This window comes from Panthera uncia, chromosome D4, assembly GCF_023721935.1.
Source record: "Panthera uncia isolate 11264 chromosome D4, Puncia_PCG_1.0, whole genome shotgun sequence".
Lineage (NCBI taxonomy): Eukaryota > Metazoa > Chordata > Mammalia > Carnivora > Felidae > Panthera > Panthera uncia.
Window position 1 is genome coordinate 82029693 of NC_064807.1, and position 22287 is coordinate 82051979.

A 22287-nucleotide genomic window follows, 5' to 3' on the forward strand; every position below is an offset into this window, starting at 1 on the left:
GAATTCACGGTATATTACAGATTCAGTGACCTATACCTTTGGTGCCATGGGGATAGGTGTATACTGACAAATGATAAAGGGAAGGGATCAAGTTAGCACAGTGGCACAACTGTCAAGGCACTTCTCAGCCTCAGACCCTATATCAGGGACTCCAAGCCAACCTTCCCAGTAAAAACGAGCCTTGGACCAAGAGATAAGGGGCAAGAAAGTCCTCTGGATGCCGAGATGCTGCATTTCCCAAATCCCATAATTATGGGGAGATTCTGACTAGCAGGCCCGGGATGAGATCAGGGACTCGGCGACTCTGATATACAGTCAGGGTCACAATTGCTGCTCTGAGGTACTACGTAATTAAGTGGTACCCAACGGTGGTATCTTGGCCTTCTCTGTTCCGTTTCTTACGTGGATTTCTGGCAGCCTCTTGGCTGGTGCATCACAATCCGGCTTCTACCAGGCGGCCAACAAATACTTACTGACAGAACGCTATGGGTGTCCTAGATCCTGGTTGGCATCCATACTTGACCCTTTGAGTTTGATTTTCTCCAAACCCATTTCAAGCTCTCAGCCTTGGCATTTTTGGCCGCACACGTCCTAGTGCCTGATCCTATGGTCAGGCACCCAGCATCAGACATATGGGTAGATCACATTAATGGAAATGACCTCAACGTGGTATAAGCTCAAGCAAGGGCTACACTTAAAGGCATCTGTACTTTTAGGCCCAACACAGAGAGGAAGCAGACAAGATGAAATATTCCAAGGACGTTTTCAAGGAATACACGAATGGTTAGGCATGACAGTTTTGTGTGGTAAACCTTCCAGGCTGGCACAGCAGGGATGGTGAATAGATTTCAACTTAAGAACCAACTTCAGGGGCACCTGGGTGGCTTGGTCAGTTAAGTGTCCGACTCTTGGTTTCAGCTCAGGTCATGATCTCATGGTTTGTGGGCCTGAGCCCCTGTCGGGTTCTGTACTGACAGTGCAGAGCCTGCTTGGGATTCTCTCCCTCTCCCCCTTCCGCCCTCTCTCTCAAAATAAATAAATAAACATTAAAAAAAAAAAAAAAAAAAAAAGAACCAACTTGAACTGACTGCGAGGGCTCGCTTATAGGGTTGTGTTAGAAACGATTCTGGGCCCAGAGGGAAGAAGGGCAGTGACTGACTGACAATGTGAACAGAGGATGGAACAGCGGCGTGCATGCTATGCTGACCCTGACCCCCAGATGCTAGGGCAGGGGGAAGAGTGAGGATGTGCAGAATCTCTGGAACTGGCCAACTAGAAGTAATCACTTCCTTTGTGAAGGAAACCATGAAACCTTTCAGAGAGATTATTTGAGACATCCATGGCTTGATGGATTGGGTTCGCCGTATGGGACTGGGCTTCAGTCCCAGTTCTGTTACTGGGACTGGATACCCCCCTGTCTATCCTGATGGCTGGGGGGCGGGGGGGGGGGAGGGAAGGAAAGTTAGTGCTTATTAAGTAATAGCTATGTGCCAGTCAACACTAAATTCTCTATATGCATCACATTACTTCATTTACTCCTCCAAGCCTTGGTTTTTTGTTATGAAATGGGAATAACATCATCACTGTTCTGTGTGGATTCAATAAGGTGATGGGGGGAAAGTTCACAGTACACTGAAAATTGTCCTAGAGCTAAAGAGTATTAGTGTGATGACAATTTGCATTCAAGGCATAATATAGTAGTTAGGTGCAGGACGAAGCTTTAGACAGTCTGGATTCTGATCTCAGCTTCATTACTTGATGAGTAATTGTTCCCTATACCCTAGTTTCCTGATATAAAAAATGGAGATAATATCAGTACTATCCAGTAATAGTGATATAATTATAGGAGACAATGAATATAAGAGTGATCAGCGAAGTGCCTGGCACATAGCAAGCACTTGATAAATAACTGCCTTTAAAAACTGTAATTCTGGGGCACCTGGGTGTCTCAATCGTTAAGCATCTGACTTCAGCTCAGGTCATGATCTCACGGTTTGTGGGTTCGAGCCCCGCATCAGGCTCTGTGCTGACAGTGCAGAGCCTGCTTGGGATTCTTTCTCCTCTCTCTCTCTCTCTCTCTCTCTGCCCTTCCCCCACTTGTGCTTTTTTTCTCAAAAGAAATAAATAAACTGAAGAAAATTGTAATTCTTCTTAATATTATTTACAAAGATCAGGTCTTTGCCGCAGGTTTCACTACGGGACTCCAATAAAGTTTTTCAATCACAGAAAAGTCTGGTGGAAAATCAGTTTAAGTTAGGGTCTTGCAGATCCAAATTTGCGTCCCTCCTCGCCTTTCTCAGAAGCAGATGGCAGATGGCAAAAATGGGAGCACGGGCCACGACTACCTGATCGGGAGACAAGCAGCTGTGATGATGCCGCGGAGCTGGGGAATTCTGATCGCTGCTGCGTGCTCCTGCGTACCACTGACTCAGAGTGGACGGGGAGTTTTCTGTGGAATCAGCAGGGCTACTGGGGAAATGCTGCACACAGACACTTACCACTTAGAAGAACTTGCCACAGGGGGCAAGTGAAATCTCTGCTCTGACTGACACAGGATGGATGAGCAGAGGAGACCATCCATCAGTGTCAGGAAAGATCTGAAGCACCTGGCTAGTCAGTTGAAATAAAATAAATTATTTACTGATCTCAGAATCCAGCTGCTCACTCAAATGCTCATAAAAGTGCGTTGTTTGCTGCCCTATCCTTTACAGTAGAGTCAGTTTTGGAAAGAAGGAATTCCTGGATTATTCTGCCAGTTTTTATTGTCGTTACTGTTAAAATGAAAGGGTGTCACCTGCTTCGCGAGGGAAAGGGGATCTGAAGTTATAGAACTCATCTACATGGCAACAGGAAATGAGCTTATTTATTAATCACATGGTATAGTACTCACAGGCAGAGTTTACGTAATTGTCACAAAATTCCTTAGGACTAATATATGAAGTTTCTGTTCATAATGCTCTGTTTGTAAGACTGAGTGTAGATTCGTAACTGAAACAGATATTCTGACAGTTGACCGTTCAGAAGCTCCTTGGAGCCATGACTCACCACCAGAGGGTGCCATGTGTACCACTGGAAACTTCCAGAGGTGACTGGGACCTGGCCTCTAGTCACACTTCTGAGAACCACTGCTCCAGGGAGAGATATCCTCGCCACTGTCATCATCCACTTCTACCTGACAAGTGTCCTCCACTGTGGCTACAAGTGAAACTCTGCCAACAGAGCCACTACCTAATCTAAGTGATCAGGCTAATTTCAAGATGGTAGGCTTGGACAGAAAGCCATGGGCAAAATAAGTAACAGTGACAATAGTAACAACAACTAAGATGAGCCTCCTTTCAGAATACAGCTGCTCTGGGCCAAACACTTTATTTTATTCTACCTTGAAAGGTAAACATTAGAGTTCCCATTTTACAGATGACAAAAACTAAGCCTGAAAAGGGACTTGTCCAAGGAGACACTGGGGGTAAGTGGTAATGCTGGGATTTAAACCCAATCCTGACTACAGAGTTGGGCTCTTCCCACAGATCCTTTTGTGGACTTCTTCCTTTAAATGAATATACATGTCAGAATCTAATGAATTAAAGTTTGGCTTTTTTGCCTTTGGAAAAAAAAAACAGGGAAAGAAGCTCACGATCTTGGTAATCTTTCCAAAGCACTGCTTTTTTACCTTGGGGATGGGTGGATTTACTGATTGTGCTCCCTGGGAAAATCCCTGCCTTGTAGCCTGGACCTCTGTCTTGGCTGCAGTCCGGCTACTTACTGGGCTCCTTAAAACCAGAGCCACTCCTTTGTTACTGGGAAGGTACTGTAGGCAAACCCAAACTAGATGTCTGAGAAGCATTCTTATTTTAGTAAACTTTTAATTGAAAATATATCAACAGAAAATGCATGAGTTGTAAGAGTATCTATAACTTGATTTTTTCTTAAAAAAATTTTTTTTTGATGTTTTTATTTATTTTTGAAAGAGAGAGAGAGAGAGAGAGCGCGCAAGCGAGAGAGCGAGCCGAGCTAGGGAGGGGCAGAGAGAAAGGGAGACACAGAATCCAAAGCAGGCTCCAGGCTCCGAGCTGCAGTGGGGCTCGAACTCATGAACCACGAGATCATGACCTGAGCCAAAGTTGGAAGCTCAACTGACTGAGCCACCCAGGAGCCCAGTGTAACTTGATTTTTTTCACAAAGTCTACATACCCATGTAATCGGTATCCAGATCAAGAAGCAGAACCTTACCAGCATCCCAAGTCTCCCCTGCAGTCACTACAGCCTCCTCTCCCAGCAGGATGACCACCTTCATTACTCCTGCACAGCAGATGACTGTATTTTTGGAAGGCAGCTACGCTCACCACTATAGCACCAACGCTATTTTTGTGTATTTTTGAATGGTACGTAGTGGAATAATAAAGTACGTACTTCTACCCCCCCCCCCCCTTTCTTGAATCTGGCTTCTTTTTGAGTAGCCTCATTATTTTTATTTCTGTAAGTACCAGGAAAAGCAGCTCCAGGAAGAAAAACACCAAAGAATTTTATGTTTAAGAATCGACATTAAATAAGCAATTTTTTTTTACAATTTAGATATTTAGCTTCCTCCCTCTTTCTCTTTCTTTCTTTGTTTCTTTGTTTCTTTCTTTCTCTTTCTTTTTCCTTCCTTCCTTCCCTCCTTCTTTCCTTCTTTTTTAAGGAGGCAGAAACAGGTCCAGAAAGAGGAAAAAAAGGTGGGTTCTGTGTTTTGGTTCAAAGTTACTGGGTGCTAATCCATCTAGTTAGTCTGTTCAAATCATCATCATCTTAGCAGCTGGTGTTTACTGAGGACTTGCTATGTGCCAGGTGCCTTTCTGAGCAGTGTGCGTGTGTGGTGTCATTTCATCCCTGTAAGGACATCTGTGAGACAGGGATTATTATCCTCACTTTACAAATGAGGAAACAGAGGCTCTGAGTCATTTGCCTGTGGTGATACAGAGGACAAACGAGCCAGGGTTTGAACCCAGGCCTCTAGCTCCAGAGTCTGTTCAAAGCCCTGCCTCTCCACCACAAGTTCTCCTTTACAGGGGGTCCACCACCCGTCGGGCCCTGTACTAAGTGCTTCACATGGCCTAACTTGCTCCCCAAGGCAATCCTAAGAAGTTGGTGCTACTGACATTCCCAGTTAGAATGGAATTGAGGCTCTGAAAGATGAAGGCACTTGCCTGACACAGCTGGTTACCGACAGAGCCACGATTCAGAGCTTTGTACATCCGAGGGTCCCCTCTTACCTACTAAGCTGTGCTGTCAGCGTGTTTCAAGCTCCAGTCAGTGAGGCTGGGAAGGAGTATTTGAAGAGATTTTTGAGGCTTATTACAAATTAGCCAGACTAACACCAGCATTACAAAAGACTTTACTATGAGACACATACGGAGCATTTGTGAGAAACCCAGAATCGGTGGGCCTCGACGTTGGAGCGCAAACCTCCTCCCTTCACACACAAGCAAACGAGGTCCGGGAAGGGGTGGCGTGGCAGAGGCAGGTGGCAGAGCCAGGTCCGCTCCCTGACTAAGCCTGGCACCCACACCTGCTCCCTGCTCCCCCCGGTGTCCTTTCGGAGGGAGCAGGTGCACTTCAGTTGGCCAAACCAGGGTTCTGCTCCTCACACTACCTGCTGTGTGAGCTTGGCCACAGACGTCACCCCTCTGCACCTCATTTACCTTCTTTGTTAGATGGGGAAGATACAAATATCCACCTTCTAGGTAGTTTTGCAGAGTATGTAAAGCACTTAGCACAGTGTTTAACACACAGCAGACACCTATAAATGACAGCCGTGATGATGATGATATTATGTTGACTACTACGAGACTTCTACTCTTGTTACATGTAAGTCAAAACAGAAATGTAGCCTTAATTGGAACAGATTAATCCCAAATATTTGAGTATATGTGCTGCCGAAGCGAGCACAGATTAATCCCAAATATTAATTGAAAGGTCTGGATTATTCGGTGAGGATCCAAATATAACTTCTGAGATCATTAAAAAGCTTCCTGAATAAAGTCATGAATGAATAAGCAATGAATTCACCTGAGTTAAAAAAGGCAAGTGGCAATGCTACAAAGCGGTTCTAAGGATAGCATGTAGAAAATTACAGAACGAAAAGATTTATGGAACTTCACAGAAGTCAATCAGTTTGAAAAGAGTCTCAGGTTAGTTCTATTTCTAATCTTCTGCTTCATAAAAAAAGAAGACAAGACAGAGCACTCAGGTGGGAAAAAGGAGGTACTTTATATTTCACTGTTTAAACATTTTCTCTGAAAACAAATTACCGTCAGTCATTCAGGTCACATAAAAGTCAGATGTTGTTTCTCTCCCTGTTTCTACACTGACCACTGATACGAAGGGTTCAGTCCATCATCGGTTCATGTACTTACTTACCTAACTGGACATCGGTGGTGAATCGCAGTCTGTGGATCATGCTGACTTTGAATGACTTGTAATGGTGACTGCTCAGCATATCCTGTACTGTAGCTATGTCAATTTGTGAATCCTCCTCAAAAACCCCGTCTGCCCTTGAACCTGGGGAAGAAAAAGCAGTTTAACACATAAAGATACATGAGGCTTGGAAAATGGTGTCTGCTTAAAATGCTCTGGGATAAATTAAAATAATATGGGCTATTTAATTTAGAGAAGAAAAGGCTGAGCGATGACTCAATAATGCCATTCCAGTAAACAGAGAATGGTAACATATTCATCATTCAACAATTAATACCACAAGCACTGCCTATTCTATGGCAGGCCCTTGGCTGGGCAGCAGGGATTCACAGGGATAGAAAAACTGCTGCTCGCCAGAAGCTCTCCATCTCCACGAGAGTTAAGTTACAACCACAAAAGCATGGGTGGTCATCCTTCTTGCTTCTTTTCTGAATAATTTTTCTGATCATAAAAGTAATCCGTGCTCTTGGAGAAATCTTGTGCTTTCCAAGATTCTCAAACTGTGTGTTCATCAGTTTCCCGTCTTGCATCCCAGTCTCCACTGGTGTGGGCACGAGCCTGCTCACTCTCAGATGGGTGTAACAGTGTCCTCATGGGCCTTCCAGCCACCGAGCTCTCCCTGTGATCCAGCCACCATAGGACTGTCTGATTCATAAAGCTTTCTAAAGCCTAGATCATTTATTCACTCGTCAAATGTTTAGTGAGAGCTTCGTGCATGCCCAGTACCCTGAGAGGTGTACTGGGGACAAGTAAGAAGGCCAGTGCTCAAAAATCTTGCCTGGCTTCCCATGGCCTTCTGAACGAGGCACTGTTTTCAGCCAAGCAATCAAGGCTGTCCATAATCTGCCTAACATGTAATTTTTCAATTTTACTTGTTATTTCTCAGCCATACCTTCTCTCAGCTCTTCCCAAACTCCTCAGACTGCACACAAGTCTAGATTTTTCTACTGCCGGCCCTTTGTTCATGTGGTAGCCTTCCAAGCTTACCCTGGACTTGTCAAAACTCCACTCAAGGCGGCTCAAAGTCTATCTCCTCTTGAATTCCACAGCAGTTGGAATTTGTGAATCTGGGTTATACTGGACTCTGGGGCCAGACAGCCCTGGGCTTAATTCCTGTGCCTCTAACTTGCTATATGATCTAAGGTCAAGTGACTTTAAACTCTCTGAGCCCGTTTTTACCATGCACAGAATGTCAAAATGTATTTAAAGAATCTAACCATAATACACTTAGTAAACAGCAGTCATGATTGTTTTTATTCTACCGTCAGAGAGGACCACATTCAATCTTGCACTGGAATTGTTGACTGGTCACTCTGGCCTAATTTGGAAGCTTTTTGATGGTCGGTAAAGCTTCTCATTCATCTCTGTATCATTTACAAGCAGTGCAGGCAACTGGTATGCCCTCACTAAATTGTGCTAAGTAAATAAATAAAAAATACATAAAGAACCAGTGCGTTTGAGTGCTCACTAGACATCAGGCATGGCGCTAAGCTCTTTACACATGCACTTAAGCCTCATGCCAACCTGGTGGGTACTCATTTTCTCTATTATACAGATGAGGAATCTGAGGCTTTGAGAGGTAAAGTCATGTGCCTGAGTCCACACTAAGCAAAGCTAAATTATTTCCCGTTCCCCAGCTTAAAATGTCGTCTTCTGCAGGTGCAGCTACTGGTACCGTTCACCAGTGGGAGGGAAGCACCTGTATGGCAGAGGCCAACCAGAACAGGGTGCCCAAGCCTTGTGTTGAATACTCAGAGATGGCTTCACAGGGAAACCCAAAGAGAACTCCTTGGGACAGAGTTGGAGGAACGGAAAACTCTAGATTTGGGTATAAAATGGGAAAATTCTGTTACATAACTGGCAGCCTGACAATTAACAGGCTTTTCCTTCCCACAGTTATTCCTACAGGGTAAGCTTTTAAGTCAAAGTTGGTTTCTGATGCCTTCACATTGAACTCCTCTATTAGGAACGGTGCATTTGATTTCCAAACACTTTCCCAGTTTGGACCACTCTAGCACCCACAATAATGCTCCCTGCTCAGGGAGGATGCAGCCTCTCCCTTAAGGGACCATTCACTGCATGCCTGTGATACAGTCCCATCTTTGAGCATCTGCATATATTATACTGTCCTCTCTGCCCAGGTCCCCTTCTCCCCACTTCATTCTCTCCTGACCTATTCCTCCAGGTGTCCTACCTATTTTTCCTGAAGAGCCTAGCTCAAGTGACATTCCAGGGAAACTTCCCTGACCCCTGGCCCCCAAGTGTAGCTCAGCTCCCTTTGCCACTGCACCCAGCATTTTTCTGCAGAATGCTGTCACAGCTAGTCATTGTCTGTCTCTGCCACTGGACTGCAAACCCTAATAGAGCAGGCAGAGTGACTGCTTTACTCACCATTATAGCCTAAACCCTGCTAGTGCTACCATGCCCAGGATAAAGCAAGTGCTCAATAAAAATGTACTGATAAATGCCAGCTGCCACGGCCACAGGAGAATCAGAGGGGCTGAGCGACTTAGCCAACATCACATCACGAGGACCAGAAGAGTTGCACTCAACATCTATGAGGATCATTAGGTAAGTTCACTACCTTTCTTTAGGACATGTGTAATTTTGGACAGAAATGGCATCATTGTGAGCATGACTGTCTTCTGGGTAATGTCCATATTTTAAACCAAGAGAGTGGCTAGAATTTATAGAGTTTCAAATAATCAATCACTTTCCCCAATATACACTTTCCTGAAACAGAACCGAGAAGATGTGTTTATTTCTATTTTTAGAACCTTTTATATATGAGAGCTGTGGAGAATTTTTGGTAAAATGTTAAAATCCTTTCATGTTTTAAAAACCAGTTAAAGTCATCTTATCTGAGAAAATGCCATTATTAGATACAGCTTAGCTCAAGAACTTCTGCTTTCTTTACTAATTAGTATTTTCTAAATATTGCAGGTATTTGATTTGGAAAGAGGTAACAGCTCATTATGCTAAAATGCCAATTACTAAAAAAAAAAAAAAAAAAACACACTTAAGAGTTTTACATTTTATGATGTTGGATTAAAACCAATTTAAAAATTACTATAACGTGACATATAATTTTTTACTGAGCAATTTCAATGCCAGCTGCTAATAAAGCATCTTAGCTGTAAATGATAATTCAGATGCTTTTAGATAAAGTGGTGCATAAATATGGCTGGAAATTGATTTAGCTTCTTACAGAAGCTACTGAAGAATGACATATTTTGTTTAATACACCAGCTAATGTAGTCCTAAAAGCTCAAACAAGTGCCAGTTTTCACTCCTAAATTTGCTGTGGGAGATTAATGAAAACTTTATATTTTGCTGAAATGTTAATAATGGGCAGATGAGATGATAGGATTTTAGTAGAGGTCTTAAAGCTATGGAATAACCAGCAAGGCTTGTCAATTTCCTTATATTAATTTTGTTCAAGACTTATATAGCTGGAGCTGGCTCAACACACTAATGCTTCTTGCATTGACCTTCTACTCTCTAACAGTGTAAATTCATATCCCATTTGAGGATTTAGGCCCCCCTGTTACTCGGGTAAGTTCTGAGCCTTGCCCCAGATGATAAGGGGTGTGTTTGCTTTTATGATTAGAAGGGCAACAGCTCCTGGGGGAGTAGGAAAGGACAACAGCCCTGCACTCGCCTCCAGTACACGCTGCTCACCCCCAAGCAGGTCATCTGCCGAACACGAACAACTTCCGGTCTTCGGAGTTATAGAGCCATTTTTTGACAGAGGCTCAGGAGTGTCGCTGCTCGGAGGGGGCACGTCTGTGTGTACGGATCAGTCAGCCATATAACCTGCAACTACTGTCCCCATGCCAGCAGTATGCTCGCCTATGGAGGCACACTGGTAAGGATAAGGCAGGGTTCCTGATCTTCAGGAGCTTACAAACTTGCTACAGAACACAAAGAAAGTATTACAAGGCAGAGAGAAGCACCCAATAAATGGTGCGTACGAGAGACATTTTATATCTAAAGACAAACATCCAAAGCAGAGCATTATACCAAAAGCATGTTTTGGGACCAGAAAAGTTCAAAGACTTTGTATGTATACCTTTACTGTTTGTATCCTTCTAGAAAGGAGTGAATCCAACCATACGCAGGCACTGTATCATTTGCATATTAGAATTATTACTATATATCAACTTCACATTTAAAAACCCACTTCTGTTCAAGAGAAGACATTTTTATCTACTCCAAGTAAAAAGCAGAGAGAGCCAGAATGTCTTAAAAATAAACATATATTAAAAAAACCACTCCCAAAGTGTTAATTTAATTGAAACATAACCCTTTGGTATTTTGTTAAATTAGCAATTAAAAAGGTCATAAGCAATTAAATGAAACAAAAGCCACACTGTGTTCATCTACATTAATGCTGAACTGGGTCTCCTCCTGAATGACAAGATAAATTGTAATGGTGCCTTCAAAGACTTCACAATGTATTTTGTCAAAGTCGGGAGTGTTAATGTCTCTATGTGCTATGGATTACCATAATGTATCGTGTCAAAATGCCCGAGCTGCAATAACTCAAAGATGTATTGTGATAGATCAAATTTTGGGGTGGGACCTAAAAGTGACTTGAGCACCGGAGCTCAGATGGACTGACACCAGGGTCTGGAAGAATGGCAGAGAGCCCATATGCAATTGGTAAAGGTTTGAAGGGCAAAATCTACAAGGGGAAGGAGCCTAGCTATGTGGGGGAAGGAATCAGGAAGGAGGAAACAGGAATGGGTATCTACCTTACTGGCAAAACCAGGCCAGGGCAAGAGGGGTCAGAGGGAAGCAGAGAAGAGAGGAAGGTGGGGGCAGGCAAAGTCTAGGGCCTGCAGCAAAGAAAGAGAAGGTGCTGAGAGAGTCAAGTGCTGGGAAGTGGCCTTGAGGCTTAAAAACACTGGAAAGAACCCAGAACGTAGAGTTCAGAGACGCAGGTTCAAATCCTAACTCTGACATCAAAGGTCAAGAGTGGGTCAAAACCTTGCCCGAGACACCATTTTTGGGAAGAGGCAGAGCTGGGACGGCTCTATTAAACCCGATCCATGTTCTTCCTGCTGTGCTTCTCCTTCTCCTCCCACCTCACCGCATTCCTACAAGCAGCAGCAAGCAGAGACGCTGGGTAGGTGGTAGCTGCAAACCCCAAACCAGTGGTTCTCGGAGAGGAGTCCAGGACCCACTGGAGGGAGTGACCCCCAAGAACCAGTCCAGGCGGCCATAATCTCAATACTATTTTCATAATATTAACAGTAAGAGATTATTTGCCCCTTTCATGCCTGTTATCTTATAAGAGCACAAAGTAATAATAATAATTAGTACACAAGTTTATAGATATGGTTCTGATTCCACATTGCGACTACCCTTTAAGAATCAATCACTTGAGTTGTGGCATATTAATGAAAATTAATACCCACTATTGTCTGAAAAGGCTACTGAAATACTCCTCCGTTTTCCAACCACATATCTATGTTAGGCCAAATTTTCTTCACCTACTACAACTGGAACAATATATTATAGCAGACTGAATGCAACAGACATGGAGATCAAGATGTTTTCTCTAAAGCCAGATATTCTAGAAATTTGCAAAAATATAAAACGGTGCCCGCTATAGTATTCAGGTGATTAGCCAACAATTCATCTTCCTGATGGAACAAAAATAAATGCTCTTCAGAGAAAGAAAATGGAAAACAAAACAAATAAAAAAGAACAAAAGAAAATATAGCTATTTTCATAAAAACTTAACATGTAATGGATTTATTACTTTTTAATAAATTTGTAAATATTTAAAAATTTCTCAGTTTTGATTCCTAATAAATAGATACAGCTCAATAAATAAAAGCTCTTTGGGGTTCTCAATAATTTTTTTTAATTTTTTTTTTTAATGTTTATTTTTGAGAGAGAGGCACAGTGTGAGTGGGGAGGGGCAGAGAGAGACAGGAAACACAGAACCCCAAGCAGGCTCCAGGCTCTGAACTGTCAGCACAGAGCCCAACATGGGCTTGAACTCACGGACTGCGAGATCGTGACCTGAGCCAAAGTAGGACGCTTAACCAACTGAGCCACCCAGCCAACCTCCTCAATAATTTTTAAGAGTGTAAAGGGGTCTAAGACCAAGAAGCTTGAGAGCCATGCCACTGCCTTTATTGGTTCTTATGCCATGTTTTCAGTCCCTGGATATCCTTTGGACAATCACGATGAGACGTGAAAGTGTGATTACAGCTGTGTATGTGTTACATATCTGACAAGAAACACAAATAGAAAGCGTGGACACTCATTACAAGAGTAACAGGCTTGTCAGGTGATCAGATCAAGGTGAATTATAACTAATGCTGTTTTACATTTAAAATATGTTTTCATACACATGATTTCACTGAAACTTAGAGGTACATACGGGACTTCCTTTCTGACAAATGGGCACTGATCAACAAATCAAAGCTCAGATGAACTCACTGTACGCTATCGGTCGATGTCTTATGTTTATAGATACAAACTACACAGGAGTTTACACTTCATTTTATGGTTCAACGAGTCTTAGGCCAAGTCAAAAAGCTTGAGTCCAGTTTATGAGTTAAAACAATTTCAATCTTTCTTCTCCAAAAAGATCAATGCGAACTCTAGAACTCAACCAGAAGACGATGATGGCCTTTGTTACATCCTCTCCTTTTAACTCTCTGTAGCAAGTTGATCCTGTTGACTGATCGTATCAAGTTCACAAATAGGCCAGCACCAACCACAGCTGTGGGACTATGCTAGTGCTTCAGGAACACAGGAGGATGGCAGGAGACCCAGATGATGGGAGGGGACAGGCAGTCCACAGAGGGAATAGTATGGGGAAAACATGAAGTCCACCAAGTGTGAGCACTTATATAGGGATCAGCAAATGTTTGCATTTGGCTGGAGCAAAGAGTGTATGAAGGGGAGTGGTGGAAAATAAAACAGTCAGGGTTGGAGGGGGATAAGTTCTTCAAAGGCAGAGACAGTATCCATGGCAGGACCTGGCACACAGTAAAATACTGCTGCACAAATAACTGACTAAATCAAGAGGAGATAAACCATCTTCTGCCCTACTCTCCTCCCTCCCTCCCCCAACACAGGGCTTGAACTCATGACCCTGAGATCACGCTCTACCAACTGCGCCATCCAGGTACCCCTGCCCTACTCTATCTTGATGCCTTATTGCTATTCCCCACATAGAACAATCACTGCACTTTGGCTAAAATGGACTTTGCTCAGGTTATACCATTTGGCAGAATATCCTCCCCACTCTTTAAAATGTATACACTTCAGTGTGCCTGGGTGGCTTAGTTGAGTATTCGACTCGATTTTGGCTCAGGTCATAGTCCCAGGGTTGTGGGATCAAGTCCTGTGTCGGTCCTGTACTGAGCGTGGAGCCTGCTTGGGGTTCGTTCTCTCTCTCTCTCTCTCTCTCTCTCTCTCTCTCTCTCTCTCTTCCTCTTCCCCTCTCCCCCACTCACACTCTCTCTAAAAAATAAAATAAAATATGTACACTTCCAGGTCTAGTCTAGAATCTTTCCTGATCTCTCTCCCGGAACCCTGTTATTCTGAAGGCTCTTGTAAACCTCTTATGTGATAAACATCTGTATTCTGTTTCTACACAATGAGTTCCTTTGAGGGCAGGAACATTCTATCCTACAGAGCACAAAGTCGATGTTCAATTAGTGCCGTTGGGGGCATGAGTGAAGTTTGCTGAACCACAGGTTAACCGTAACAGTATACCTGAGTTTGTATACCACCCCCCATATTTATCTCAGTTAATAGAACCTAACACACCATTCCTAGTCTTCCATTCAGGCAACCCACCAAACTGGGATGCTGCCTCAACAACAACCACAACAGAGGTTAACATTTACTGAGTGTTTACTATATGCCAGACATTATGCTCAGCAATTTATTTTTTTTAAAGGCGAAATTTATTTCGTGAGAGAGAAAGAGTACGTGGGAGAGGGGGCAGAGGAAGAGGAGGATCCCAAGCAGGCTCTGCACTGTCAGCACAGAGACAACGTGGGGCTTGAACTCACGTACCATGAAATCATGACCTGAGCCAAAGTCAGGAGCTTAACCGAATGAGCCACCCAACCCAGGTGCCCCACATGTTCAGCACTTTAAATACGTTATCTCATTTAATTTTCCCAATACCCTCATTTAATTTTCCCCAAAGTTGTAGTTTATTATCCACTTTTCACAGGTGAGAAAAATGAAGCTTAGAATGTCATCCGGCTGGTATAGCCATGCAACTCGTATAAGCTGGAGCTAGGAACCGAACCCACGTCTGTCTAATTCTAAAAATGTGCCGTTACCCACCACATAACCCTTTGGGTAAAAATGTTCCTTAGATGGGCTGTGCATGTACAAATCCTTGGGCCATAACAGTATCTAAGGAGAACACAATTATGCCTGGCCTTGCCAGAACAAAGAATCAGGGATAAAACCTAATTCTCTTCACTCTTTCTGTAAGACTCCAAGCTGGCTGCATAAGTGAGTCAAGGAGAAAAACTCTCCCTTGCTTTCTACATCCATCACATTTTTTTTTCCAAAGGCCTTTTAAGTCCCTAAAGCCTCATAAGCCCCAAACTTCTCTTCTATTAAACACTTCCCTTTGGCTACTAGTCATTTTTGCTGGTCTCTAAAAAAGAATCAATAGGTGATATACTATAACACACACATGTGTGCAGGCATGCCCCTCTGTAGTAATCTCTCCAAGGCCGTCAGGATCACATAGTAGGATATGCCCTTCACTGAATGTTCCATGCAACAATCAGGGTAGGGATCCTTGCTGTCAGGGCCTAATTGATTAAACTCTTGGAGTCAGAGCCTTTCCACAGGGAGATTTCAGACCTTCAAATAAATCAGGGTAATCTTGTTTTATGAGGTGATCAGAAAGAAACAGTTTCCGGTTTGCAGAACTTCTAAAAAGAGTAGGACCTTTGGGCTCTGCTTTCTAGATCCTGCGCAGCCCTCCGTCTTAACTCCCAGCACTCTCACCCTTGCTCATTTCCTGCCCCCTCCATTCATTCATTCCCGAACAGGTCAAGCTCCTTCTCAAGGCCTTCAGATGAGCTGTCCCTTGCACTGAAACATTCCTCCCTTACTCACTAACAAACTCCTTTTATTCTTCCACAGGGAAGCTTTCTCCTTTTCTCACGGCCCCAGTCACCTGCTAGCTACTCTTTTATACTTTTTGTCGCACCTATCACAACTGTGGGCTCCATGATGTGCAACTCCTTTCCACCGCCTCAGCGTAGTGGCTGGCCTGGAGGAGGATGCCATCAAGGTTCTGGGGAGGAGTAAAAGAATGTGTGCTCAGAATGAAACTAACCACCTTTTACAGGTTAAAGCATGACTATCCAAGGGTCCCGACCATTGGTTCATTACAGGTTTGCTTGGATGTTAGGTTGATGACAGAATTCCTATCGTTTCCTCTTCCTCCAATGTGTCTTTGTTACTGTTGAAAACACAGGAAAAGAAGCCTGGGCATTTTTTGACAACTGACATGACCAAATACCTAACAACTGTAATATCTGATCAACACTGAGGCCCTCTCACTCTATTTCTCTCTCTCTGACTCCAGAGTCAGAAACTGAGGTCACACATACTGGAAGAACCCCACCTCCCATCTGGGAATCACTACAGAAATGTCACCTGATGCATTACCAAACCATTAGTCAGGGGCTGCAGGGTGGTCTCTGGGGCCAGGAGCTTACCAAAGGGATGCAAATCCCTGTGCCCTCACTTAGAGCCCATACAGGGTTTGTGGCTCGTCAAACATGTTTCCTTACTGCTCTAATGTACCAGTGTATCGCTTAATGAAAGTTCTTAATTGTAATTCAATTAATTACATACACAGAGTCCCCAATTACATTTTCCAATAAGACATTGGCTGTGGTACAGGTCTAAATGCACTTAACCAATTTCAATATATTAAGACCAATTTCCCTTGAATACTAATTACTACCTAATGATAAAATGAAAAGGGGGGAACTTTCAAGAAAGGGGGAGAGCAAAAAATGCAATTCATGTGGAATTTCTCAGCCCACATAGTACAATTCAGAGATTCATTACTGAAGAAGTAGGTGTGGACAGGGCACAAGTCTGCTTCTAGTATAGGTTAGCACTGTCTTTTGCCCTAGGTACCATCTACCCTTGGTGCTGGCCATTGCCAAAAGGGCCTGTGGGAAGTCTAAGAGCTAGTGGGAAACCAGGAATAACAGGGAAGGAAGAGGCCATCACACACAAGCAATGGACTAGCTGTGGTGTCTGGGCACAGGTGCTCGCCCTATGTCTCAGGCACACAGCAGACAAACACTGGAATGGTCAACGCTTGCCCTGTGCATTACACATCACTATGCGCTTTTAGTACACACAAATTCGCTTAATCCTCCCAATATCGCCAAAGGATAGGGATTACCATCACATTTTACAGATGGGAAAACGAAGTTGGCAGAGAAGGACTTGCCCAAGGTCACACAGTACCTGTAAACATCTTGCGTTTCCCACTACAACACATTACCAACCAGCCCACATTAACTAGAAAGCAAGAGGTGCAGACACACAGGTATTCTTACACTGGGGATAACGTTTTTGTTTCATTTAAATTCTGTTAGCGTGCAGCAAGCAGGGAGTTATTATCCAATATATATGTGCAAAAACCTTCACCCGTACAAAAACTCCTTATGGTGAATGCTTTTCCCCCAACCAAAGCCAGACACATAACTGGCTTTCAGCAGCAACTGAACCTAAAATCCGTACCATGAACACCACAGGTCATTTCTATTTGTAAATAGAGTTTATTTGCACAATCACATTTCCTTTTGCGTTTAAAGACTGCTGTTGTGGTATAATAAAAGAGGCTTACAGCCTTGGCATTTAAGTCACATGACAGAAATTGGAGAGATTAGTAATTCGTAGTTGAAGAAAGCAAAGCCTCCAGAAGCCAAATGGAACCACCGGGGAGTCTCCAGGGCTGGCACAGAGCACACACAGGAGGAGGGATCAGCCCACTATGAATAAGCACCATGAAGAGGAGCTGGAAACACATCATGATTAACAAACATTCACTGCCTATGGCTGCTTCCTGCCTTCTTTTCTTATTTAGTAGTATTGGGCAGCGGCAGGGAGTGGGGCGGGGGGCAGCCCAAGTACCAGCATGAAGAAACACAGGCTTAGATACTTACCTAAATCCCCAATGGTCTTTAAAAGCGATCATGTACTTGTCCCCTGGAGCCCTACTGAGAGGCCTGGTGATGCCAGGGACTCAGGATGCTCACTCCATCCAGGGGAATAAACTATACCTGGCCGCAGCACCCGATGGTCCCTGCCCTGGGCGAGGGGTGGTGGTGGTCACAGTCCAGTGTAATCCATCCAGTGGAATCAGTGATTAGACTGGGGTAGGGAGAGACTCTTCCGGAGTCCAGGGAGTGGTCTGGGAGGCTTTTTAGGCAGAGCTGCCTCCTCTTTCGGTCTTCAAGGGCAAACTAACAAAGCTGAAAGAGGCTTCCCACAGACTAAGACCCAGAGACACTGTCCTGCCACAGTCCACTTATCTAGGTGACTGTCCACCTTGAGTTGAGGCCTTCCTCAGTATAGCCTTAACCTAAGGAAATTAAGGATTTCAGTAAGGCATTGAAATAATAGAAATCTCCTTTAAAGATCAAAGGAGGATGAGCTGGCATTTAGAGAACAACTGAAACCTCTGGATGGCAACTTCTACTTAGGAAATAAAATAATCAGATTCAACCGTTGTTCTAGACTTACTGGACAGAAAAGTTTTCCAGCCTCCCATCCCCACCCCCCATCATTATTCATGTGATCATGAGCAAATCATCCCGTAAAGCTTCAGTTTCTTCTATAAATTAAGGATGATGAGCACAGTGGCCTAAAAGGCTGTTATTATGGCAGCACTTGTATCTCATTTAATCCTCAAAAAACTCTTATAAAACAGATTCAACGACCTCCATTTATATAGGAAACTGAGGCTCAGAGAGGGAACATGATTTGTCTAATGTCAGAGGCTGCAGAGGCATAGTGCTTTCAAAACACTATGCTGAACTACTAGAAGGACAGACTACTGAGTGATCAAACAGTAAAGACAGTGTCTGACGTTTTGTTGGTACTCCGTTAAGCCAGTTTAATTTCAAGCCTAGTTCAGCTCTGACGGTGGAGAATTCCCAAGTTTCTCTCTTAAAAGTTGTGCAAAGAATAAGTTGGTTCACACTGTGTCTTTCTTCTAAGGACCTGGATGGGCTACCTACGTGTGATCAGTGGGTAAGTGAAAAGGTCACCGGCAACACGTGGCACAAAAAGAAACTGAGGCTCAAGTTTGGTGCCAGGATTTATATAGATGCTTGGACAAGAATGGAAGTCTTCTAATGTTACATCCTCTCCAAAATGTACTCATGTCTCCTTCTGGTCTGATTCCAGCTTCTGGCAGACAGTTGGCTGAAGGATGTAGTAGATTATCAGACAAGAATCCAAACTGGAAAGCTCAAGGACTTTGGCTTGTCATTTTCTTATTTAAGCCAAGATCCAAGCACAAATGTTAGCTCTCAGTCCCCAGGCAGACACTCTTGTCATATTAGCTTCATTAGCAAGCTTCTCTCTCAGAGTGTGTAAGACAATGGTCATCACAATTCTTAGGATTGAAAATTTAGGTTATTTTATCAACAATCTCGGGGTGGGCTTTGGAATCAGACAGCTGACCGAGGATTCTGGTTCTGACATTTGTTGGCTAGCTAACTTTGGGTAAGTCACAACTTCTCTCCACAATTAGAACAGTATCTTATAGGGTGGTTATGAAAACTACAAGAGCATTTGTAGGGGCACCTGGATGGCTCAGTTGGTTAAACATCCAACTCTTGATTTCGGCTCAGGTCACCATCTCATGGTTTGTGTGATCAAGTCCCGAGCTGGGCTCCGTGCTGAGTGCACAGAGCCTGCTTGGGATTCTGTCCTTCCCTGCTTGCACATGCATGCTTGCACACTTTTTCTCTTTGAAGATAAATAAACTTTAAAAAGAGAGAGAAAAAGAGAGCATTTGCAAAATGTCTAGCACAATGCCTTACAATAAGGCCTAAATAAATCATTAAAAAAACATCCTTTGATGTGGTTGATACAAAGGTATGCCCATCCCACTTGGAAGAAAAACTGAAAGGCTTATATCTACCTTTACGGTCGTGTGCTTTACTTATAAGGTATGCATCTCTTCTGGAACCCCAAAGCATATATGCTGGAAAGTACCCTGCTTCCAAGTTCTCTCATCTTATGACACAGATTACAGACATGCCTGCCCTCCACTCCCCTTCCTCACTCCATTCTGTATCACTTCCTTCTCCCATCACACACCTCCTTGTGGGCCCCGACAGGTCTATGATTCCAGATCTCCACATCTGTGGCCCATCTGCTCTGTCAGCCACAGAATGCTGCTTTCATTATTTATTAATTACAGTTAACATTTATTGAGTATTTATTATGTGCCAGGCACCATTCTAAGAACGTTATCATTATTGAAACTCACTGAATTCTATCAACCTTATGAGGGCAGATAAACTACTCAATAAAGGTTAGGTAAATTGTTCAAGGTCACACAGCCAGTAAGTGGCAGGGCCAGAACGTAAACTGCCTTTACTTAGTCTGGCTCAACAGCATAGTCCCTTAAACAATGCATAATAGATGTTCACAATTTAGCTCACTTCTATAATGGCTTCATGGGGGTGCCTGGGTGGCTTAATCAGTTAAGCATCGGATTCTTGATTTCGGCTCGGGTCATGAGCTCATGGTTTATGGGATTGAGCCCTGCATTGGGCTCAACACTGACAACGTGGAGCCTGCTTGATACTCTCTTTCTCCCCCTCTCTCTGCCTGTCCCCCACTCACGCATGGTCTCTCAAAATAAACAAAAAAATGTAAAAAAAAAAAAAAAAAAAGGCTTTATGGACAGCAAGCTTGTCCTGATCAAACATACCAACAGAAGCAAAAAATCCATTTTTGAAATATTTACGTCTCAACCCAAATTTTTAATACACAGCTATTAAGCTATTCTTAATACTGGAAGAACAATATGTCTTTCCTCATTGGAATTTCTATTTAAAATAAAGCAAAGATTGGGGCACTTGGGTGGCTCAGTCAGTTGAGTGTCTGACTCTTGATCCCATCTCAGGTCTTGATCTCAGGGTTTTGAGTTCAAGTTCGGCATTGGGCTCCACACTGGAGCTACTTAAAATAAAAATAAATTAAATAAATTAAAAAAGATTTAAAAAAAACAACCCTTCTCTAGAAAAGGAGTAAATTGTTTTTATTTACTTCCATTTTATGAAGAGTAGTTATAATATTCCACTTTTTCAAACCACTGACTGCCTTGTGCCCTTTGTAAATGCTGGTGAGGGCTTCTTTGGTGAACACAGTGATTTTGACTCAGAGCGAGACAATTGGAATTTCTTGCAAATCCTTTAAGATGCTGAGGCTCACAGATATCACACAAGTTATTTAAGACTGTGCTCATGCTTAGAAGTGGAGTGAGAATAAGAGCCCAGATTTCAAAGCTTTATCTAACAATCCTCAGTGTCTCTTTCCTAGGATGAGCGATAGGCCTCATCTTCAAAACAAAGCAAAGCAAAGCAAAGCAAAACAAAACAGATTTGAAATTATGTACACTTTGAAATACTGTGGCGCAGTTAAAAAAAGAGGTGAAAAAAAGATTTTAAAAAAAGAGAAAAAACAGTAAGAGGTGAATTTGTATGTGGAACAGCATGTGGATTAACATGAAAAAGCTCTACAATGTATTGTTAAAATGAAAAGAGAAAGATGAGAACATTAATGGTAAGTTTGCTATCATTTGTTTCTAAAAAGAGGAAGAACAAATGTACGTGTACATTGCATACATGTCAGCATATATATGTACGTAGGGGGTACAGTCACATCCGTAATCAGAACATGCTTGCGTGTATACAGACAATGCCTGGAAAGACACCAAAGAAACTGGAAACGACTGTGGTCTCTGGAAGGAGAACTAGGGGAGAGGAGAGAGGCGAAGTTTTCACTAGAGACACTTTGTTACCTGAGGAATTTTTTTTTACGTGAATAAGTACTACATATCCAAAAAATTTACCAAGATGCTAACAAATGATATTTCCTCTTAATCATTTAACAAGGAGTCAATATTCTGAAACAGAATCCACTACAGAACTCCTGTGAATCAGTTTCCCCAGTTTGTTTTAGACTAGATTCTTTAAAGATGAAAGAAAATGACAGGGGGGAAGGATTACCCACTTACATAAGGTTAAAAAAAATTAGTTAAGCAAGTTACAAAGGGGTGTGCTATTCTAATTCCCCCTTTGGTGAGCCATGGTGTGGCACTGTACATGGTTTGAGATTTCAAATGTCACAAGGACTATTAAACTAAGAGCTACTCTCATTACATAATCTTTATCTATATCAACTTGACCTTATTGTTTGTTTGCATTTTCTTCTTAGAAAGTCATGGATGCTCATTATGGAAACTCCAGAAAGTATAAATGAAGTATAAAGAGGAACAAAAATGAACTACACAAAATCTTGCCAACCAGAGACCACTATTAATATTTTGACACTTTCCTTCTATTCTTTTTAACATAGTTGATATTAGTCCATATAGCTTGTTTTGTATCCTTGACATTCTTCCTCCTTAATATTACATCAAAGTTATTTCTCCTGTTATGAAAACTCTTGGTAAACACAACTTACAATGGTTGAATATTCCACATATTCTGAAATGACTGTTCCTTTTTTATTTTTTATTTATTTTTTTTATTTTATTTTATTTTTTTTTTCAAGATT

At 42.7% G+C, this 22287-nt stretch overlaps 1 protein-coding gene across 12 annotated transcripts in view; it reads right to left on the minus strand.

Moving 5' to 3' along the window:
* The window catches only part of MAPKAP1 (MAPK associated protein 1), a 274623-nt gene that overhangs the window by 37791 nt on the left and 214545 nt on the right, over window positions 1-22287 (minus strand). For all 12 annotated transcript variants that reach the window (XM_049628968.1, XM_049628934.1, XM_049629009.1 and 9 more), the window contains one exon: window positions 6394-6534. In XM_049628968.1, coding sequence (XP_049484925.1) covers window positions 6394-6534 — 141 coding nt within the window. The remainder of the gene's footprint in view (window positions 1-6393; window positions 6535-22287) is intronic.